The 7,267-nt window shown below is 35.1% G+C and overlaps 1 protein-coding gene across 3 annotated transcripts; it reads left to right on the top strand.

Moving 5' to 3' along the window:
• Positions 1 to 251: 251 nt before the first annotated feature.
• LOC141457785 (uncharacterized) lies at positions 252 to 7,267 on the top strand. Of its 3 annotated transcripts, none has more exons than XM_074135037.1 (9): positions 252 to 402; positions 741 to 882; positions 1,448 to 1,586; positions 1,662 to 1,854; positions 1,941 to 2,164; positions 3,966 to 4,065; positions 4,283 to 4,390; positions 4,474 to 4,599; positions 7,036 to 7,267. In XM_074135037.1, the coding sequence occupies exons 1-9, from the start codon at positions 394 to 396 to the stop codon at positions 7,093 to 7,095; spliced, it is 1,101 nt and encodes a 366-aa protein (XP_073991138.1). In that variant the 5' UTR covers positions 252 to 393; the 3' UTR covers positions 7,096 to 7,267. The 3 variants fall into 3 exon arrangements, with proteins under 3 accessions (XP_073991138.1, XP_073991137.1, XP_073991139.1); XM_074135036.1 differs by having other exon boundaries at positions 4,474 to 4,629; XM_074135038.1 differs by having other exon boundaries at positions 261 to 402; positions 714 to 882; positions 4,474 to 4,629.

Genomic DNA, 7,267 nt, shown 5'->3' with positions numbered 1-7,267 from the left:
TAGTATTATTATCAGATATAAGAAAATGGTCTACTATTATAGTATATCGGGATAATCATAAGACATTAACTAATCTAACCAAAACTATGTACCCAGTTATTTTCAGTTAATTACTTTTTTGGTTTGTTTCTCCAGTATAAATTGTAAATGGAGAAGTTATGTAATAATTACAGTCTTATACAGGTAATGAAGAAAGAAGTGGATTAAAGTACAGTAATTAAGAAGCATACTGATCAAGTATTCATCGATAATAAGTCACAATGGTCGGGGGGGGGGATTTATATAATCGGCTGAACCCTTCAAAGATGGGGCAATGAATTGTAAATACAAACCGCTCAATAGTCATTTCTGGCCATTTGACAGACAGATCAACAGAGGTGAAGTTCAGCTGTAATGACTTCGGTAAACATTACCTTTTTCTTTAATTTATTTATTATATTTTTCTGTTTTATTATTTAATTATTCCCCCATTTTGCTTCTATCGTTATTTTTACGCAGATTCAATGCCACAGCTCCGTCAGAAAAGTAGTTTATATTCAAAATTTATTGTACTTGACGATCATATCTGTTTTACTTTTTTGCCCTCAATTTAATCTCATCAGTATCCCCCTATTTTAAAGTAACTAACTCCTTGACAAGAGATACATAGTGTAACAGCTTTTTGTGTTTCCTATGATTGTAAATGGTATTTATAATTGATAATATTATTTTAGATTTACAAAACACTAACTTAATTCCAGTTAAAAGAAGACAAGTCACCCTTTAAACTTGCCTACAAAAGCCTTAAATATGCTGGCATTATGAACCAAGAAGGTAGGCCGTGGTCGATGGTGTACACTACGGTAATGGTCATAGGCAGTAGCTGTCTGACGGTCTTATCAAGTAAGTTGACTGTTGGTTTGGCTTGAAAATCAATCTTCTATGAAAATCGTACCAGTGATTATGTGCAGATTCTTTAAAAGTCGTGGGCCCAACCTAGATCAGCATTCTTCAGTATTTTATATATCCAGAAATAGGTTACCCCTACTTTAGTTATTATCATTAAAAAGAAGTCGTAAATTGGTTTTCCAAATCGGGAGAAGTGAGATTTCCAAGTGTTTGTCATAGGCAAATAGTTTCGCTTGAACAGTTGAAAAAAGGATTCAGTTACTAATTTTAATTACTTAAATCAAATTTAAGAACCATTTTTAAAGCTATGAACTTATTAAATCAAAACGTGGCAAAGGTAAATGATTCATCATTTATTATTGTGAATGATTGTTAACGCGTGAGTTTAAAAACCTAGCATAACTCCCGTTGCATTTATAAATAAAGCGTATTAAGTAGTTTGACCAGGTGCTCATAAGCGGTAAGTTCTTCTTAAAATAGTTAAACGATAAAAATATGTTTTCGGCAATTCTTGATATTTTCTTGGCAAAAAATAAGATCCATTTTTCTTCTTTTGTAGTCGCGGATCTTTTATGGGGTCAGGAAGAGTTGCCAGAGTTTGTCTCAGCTCTTTCCACCATTACAATAACCATCCAAGCCAATAGTAAAATGATCAATATACTCAGGAATCAAAGGGAAATTCGCCAACTGATTAATAGGTGAAACGTTGACAAAAAGTGAGAGTTGAAATTACTATATTTAAATACGACTAAAATGTTTTTTTATTTTCACAGATTTGAAAATGTTCGCCAAAAGTTCTTACAAGATAATAGGAGAAAACATTTAATTTTATGGGCTGATCAATTTTCACTGAAATTTGCCTTTTATTATGGAATATTTTTTGGGAGTTGTGTGCTTTTCTCGACGATCTCAAATATTATCATAGACGTGGTCACTGGGAGTGAAAAACCACATTTAGTTTTGCAGGTAAAGAAAATTGTAATCCGTTGCGTTTTTATTGTTAGTTTCTTCGGAGGATTGCCTTAGTCTGATGTTTTCTTCTTTTCTTGTAGTTGTGGGTCCCTTGGCGTATCAGAGACGTTAAGACGTACTTAGGAGCCGCACTACTTTCCATATTATGTACAGTCCCATCAGCCTCCATCTACACGGCTTTTACCTTTTTCAATTTTATATTCACCATAGAATTGTCCGCATTTCTACAAGTCCTACAGTCTAGATTTGAGACACTGAAAATGGATGATAAGGAGGTTTATCAACAACATAAAGAAATTATTAAGTGAGTTCTTCTTCTTTCTAAAGTTTAAGTAAAATTTTAAATGTGGACAAAGAAAAATGCAAACTGTTGTTCAGTAGAAGAGGGGTGAAAACCCTGCTCTTTAAGGTCTTATAAACTTGAAACTGTCTCATAAATGTATCCCGAAGTATAGTTTGATAAATAAGTATCAGAAACTGTAAATGGAAAATGGTAGAGTTCAGTAGGGATTATAGGAATTATTTGTGGTGATTTTTTTTTTATAGCAATTGTTTGCACGGTTCCATATTTGAACACGTTTATTATAGTTAGCTTGCTGTATATTTCTAAAGCTTGATAGATAAGTTATTAAAATGCAATAAAAGCAATCGCCTATTTTTTTTAGGGCTTAACGTCCAACTACCATTTTCATGGACGGGGGCGGTAGCTCATGGTTTACTAAATAACACTTTTTCTAACAAATAGAAAGTAGCTGTTCGCGACATAAAAACTTGGGATCATCCACTTACAAATTCACGCTGTTAACCACTTTTACAAACACCCGCAAGGAAACAGTAAATGTACGAGAGGCACTAATTATATTTTGAGCCTTAGCAACACTGAGTGTTGTCAGGTGCTATCTGTTGTTTCCACTTGAAAGTTTCACGTTTTTGACCATAACCTTCTTCAGATCGTTTTGTTATTTGAGTGCGATTTGTGTTGTTTTCAGTCACTGGAAAATTGTGTCTCAGCGAAAGAATGGAATTAACTAGATATTTCCACTTTTAGCGATAAAGCCCCATCCTTTACCACTGTGAAACGCTGGTATAACGAATTCACTCGTGAAGGTCGTCCAAAATCAGTTGTTGTGTCAGAAAACATTGATGCTGTGCACAAAACTAATAATGCAAGATCGTCGTGTGACATACTGTGAGATTGAGGCAACCATAAGCGTTAGTTCCACCAGCATATATAAAATATTGCATGATCATTTAGCTGTGAAAAAGGTTTGTTCTGGTTGGATCCCACATAATCTGACAAAATCTCAAAAAGATGCTCGTCTCGATTGATGCAAACAAATGCTTAAGAAATACAATGGCAAAAGACGTGTATAAGATTGTAACAGGTGACGAATCATGAATATATGCGTATGAGCCGGAAACTAAACAGCAGTCGACTGTATGGGTGTTTCAAGATGAACCAAATCCAACAAAAGTTGTTCGCGCTCGAAGCACTTCGAAAGAAATGGTCGCCTGTTTTTTCGGAAGAACTGGTCATGTGGCAACCTAGCCTTTAGAGGAACGTAGAACGGACAATTCTGAATAGTACACAACCATTTGTTTGCCGGAAGTCTTCGATGAAATAAGGAAAACAAACAAGCGCCGTCGGATCATTGTTCATCAAGACAATGCCAGCTGTCACACATCTCGTCTAACAACCGACTATTTGAGCACTCAAAAAATCTAATTAATGGGGGGGGGGGGGTATGCCGTACAGTCCATTTGATTTGGCACCAAATAACTTCTTTTTGTTTCCGTACGTCAAGAATAAATTACGTGGACAACGATATTCGTCGGCAGAAGAAGCCGTTGATGCATTAAAAAATTATGTTTTAGAGGTGTCTCAAGCGGAATGGAAAAAATGCTTTGACAAGTGGTTCGAATGCATGCAGAAGTGTATAGATCATAAATGAGAATATTTTGAAAAACAATAAAGTCATTTTCATTGACAAATTACTGTTTTTTTATTATTAGGCTCAAAATATAAATAGTGCCCCTCTTAGAACAAAATTGATTTGTAAATCTCTCTCTCCTCTTGTGGTGTCTAATTCTAATTGATTTTCTAGATTACTAAGAGATTACAATGAAATATTCTCCGGCCAGCTGTACGTAGAAATCATTATAGCATCCCTACAACCATGTGGATTTGGATACACGTTCATTAAGGTGAATCAATTAAGATTGGGCATTAAATTCAAGAAGCTGGTAGAATTGTAAGATTATGGCACACTTATTGGTTGAAGTACAAATCGATTAAAAACTCTATTAATTTCGAACACTCCAAAAACTTAATTTGTACAATTTTTTCAAAATAAAATGTGTATGTTGTTCCTTTCGTTTCAAATTAAGTATAATAATTATTGATTTATCTTCTGTCTTGCAGGCTGTAGAAAAACTCAATATACAAGCAATAGATTACATCTTTAAATTTATAGCTGCCGCCGCAGCACCCTTCATCTTGTGCGCATGCGGACAGGAAATCAGTACTCAGGTATCGTATTTAGAAAATAATGATGGATCTAAGAGCATTGGTCTACATATCTAACCCTTTCTTCACGATCTTTAATATTTCAGTTAGAGAAATTACATACAAGTTGCTACATGTGTAATTGGTACGAGGAAAAGCCAGCGAGCCGAAGATATCTAGGGCAGGTGATGACAGTGACTTTGGAGCCCATAGGACTCAGTTTTAGAAGAATGGTAGCCTTCAACTATGTTTGCTTTACTTCGGTAAAAATTTAGAAAAAAATTTTGCTTTCTCTTCCTGGTTTACTAATTAACATTTTTGCTAACAAACAGAAATTAAATCTAGATCTTCTTGATCCAGAAGAGGTGATAATCCAGAAATCCGAGCTTCCAATGCTTCAGAGAGGATATATCCCGCTTCAATACTACAAAAATCTCAGCCTCTCCAACAGAAAGTTTAAAATAGCATAAAAATGAAGTTAGGAATGTATGTAAATTACTACAAGAAGTGAGGGAAGCTGGCAGAGTGGGATGACGACTTCCCGGCGCCTGTATACTCTTGTCCCCCTCTTAAGCCTGTATTTCTCAGGTGCAGGATTCCGGAATGTGTGCAAAATAGGCCTCTACGGCTGCTGTTTCCTCTTCATAATATTGTAAACGTTTTCCAGCTATCTTTAGTTTTGGAAATAGGTAGATGTTTGAGGGTTGTTCCAAAGCATCTTTGTGAGCATTTACTGATGAAAGGTGATTTAATTATATTCTTTTGCGATCTGTGTCTCTTCTAGAAAAATGTTTCGTTCAGTTAGTCTAGCAGATTTGTGTTGACTTCTCCAATCACTCTTTCAACATAATGATAATAAATCCCTTTTGCATCGGAGACAGCACTAACTGTGGTCTTTCCAGCGATTGAAATCTACATTGCATTTTTCATCTTTGCGGCTGCCCAGCGGTTTGATTGCTGTTTCGTTTCCAGGGGAATTGGTAAATCGACGATTCACTCACACAGTCTGCGCACAAAATCAGCTTTAATCTATTAAAACAATTGAAATGAAATGCGTTTGCATTTTTTTTTGTCAACAACATATTACAAAAACTGGGTTTATCTTGAACAATGTTTTCTGACAGGTGATCCTTCATTTCAAAGGTATTTTAAAAATTCTGAAATGCCTGCGGTATTTGATGGATCGAACGTTCAACAATATTGTATTTAATTCGAATATATACATTTAAGTTTGTATATTGATCTCTTTTACTCATTCAATATGAGGTAAGTTGCCCTAAGTTCGCCACCTTAAAGAAATAAATTATTTAATGTTAAATCAGAATAATTTTGTTGGATTATGGACAATTTAAAGGAAAGTTTATCCCTTGGGAACAGTAAAAATATAATCTGACGATAGAAGTTGTTCTTGTCTGATGTAAAATATTAAAGTTAGGAAGGATGTAGTATTTGGCGAAGTTAGGGCACAGTGTTTCCTAAGTTCGCCACTCAGTCGGAGAAAGGAAACGCAAGTTCCAGATCAAGAAAATTTTATTACTTTATAAGTAATGAACATTCCCCCTACACATTCCTCGTGAACATTATGCTGACATAAGCTACAATATCGCATGTCTAAAACTCTGTCCTCCTTGCAGATGAAACAGTACCAGCTCTCTTTAGTTTTCTAGGTTTGATTTGAGAATGGGAAGATTTAAGTGACTGTTTTCCTTTGGGGATAGATGTTGATGGAGAACCAAGGATTTTTGAAGTTAAAGGGCTCGGCTATTGATGGTTGGTCAGTTTCTCTTTGCAGTTTTAGCTTTAGATTTAGGAGTTAAAAGAATTTCGTTGAAAGATACTGCTTCAAGGTTATCAGACGAGTCCTCAGAGTTCCAGTCACTATTTTCATCTTCAGCTTCCTTATTACCTTCATTTTCTACGGGCTGATCCTGTGAACGATTTTCTCTAGCAACTGGCGATGCTGGGCGCGAAACTGAAGTCGTCTCGCTGGCAGCAAATCTTCCGGAATCTTGTTTGGGTTGAAGAGGGAAATCCCACACCCTTCAAACCCAGCTATTACATTTAGTAGCAGATTTGTCCCAAAACAGGCGTGGAAGACATATCCAAACCTCTATTTGTTGAATTCTCTGTATTTATAGGCAGCCTGAGTTCATGAGCTCATCATCCCAGAATTTCTCAAATGGTCCAAACACGGACTTGTCCTTTGGCTGAAGCTGTGGAATAAATAAATTTATTAATATCATCAAATGCCAGATATCCCTACCAAAAATTAAATTCTTGATTACACTATCGGAAAGTACATAAAATATACTTTTAAAATACATACCACATTATTAAAAATATATTGCAGATTGCAAATTCAATATAAAACGGATACTTACCGAGGCGATATTTATAACAGCAACCGTGTTCCACATAATATAGCCAATATCACCCTTAAAAGCGATACTAGCGACACAACTCGATTGTTATGCAGAGTTTTGAGGTAGCAGACACCCAGTATTTGCTGTCATCTTCCGGACAAATCTCTTATCATGTTTAAAAATGCAGGTGGCGAACTTTAGGCAACTTGGCTGATTTTTGAATTTTTTAACCACTAAGTGCCACATTATATTTTTATTTGTCATCGTTATTATATTTGTAATAAATATAATCTGAATGTTTAATAGGTAGCCCAAGGAATATACTCATACCTGATGATGGTCTATCAGTTTGACGAAGGCGATTGAGCTCATTTTAGTGGAAATCAATACTATTGATATAGATTTGTAGTTTTTAATTAATGGCCTAGTTCTGGTTTCTTAAAAAGTTTGCTGATATTTAAGTCAATACAACGTAATACGTACATCTAAGTTAAATTAAAGAATAGTTTTGTTGTAAAATTAATAAAAATTCTGCATT

The sequence above is a fragment of the Rhodnius prolixus genome, unplaced genomic scaffold (assembly GCF_049639745.1).
Source record: "Rhodnius prolixus isolate KJV_2025 unplaced genomic scaffold, Rpr scaffold_5, whole genome shotgun sequence".
NCBI classification, from domain to species: Eukaryota; Metazoa; Arthropoda; class Insecta; order Hemiptera; family Reduviidae; genus Rhodnius; species Rhodnius prolixus.
This window is presented reverse-complemented; position numbering and strand designations above follow the sequence as displayed.

Excerpts from the sequence above, each read along its gene's own strand:
- LOC141457785 (XM_074135036.1), top strand. Across the intron at positions 883-1,447 it reads CTGTCTGACGGTCTTATCAA|TCGCGGATCTTTTATGGGGT; the intron begins GTAAGTTGACTG and ends CTTCTTTTGTAG. Across the intron at positions 1,855-1,940 it reads AACCACATTTAGTTTTGCAG|TTGTGGGTCCCTTGGCGTAT; the intron begins GTAAAGAAAATT and ends CTTTTCTTGTAG.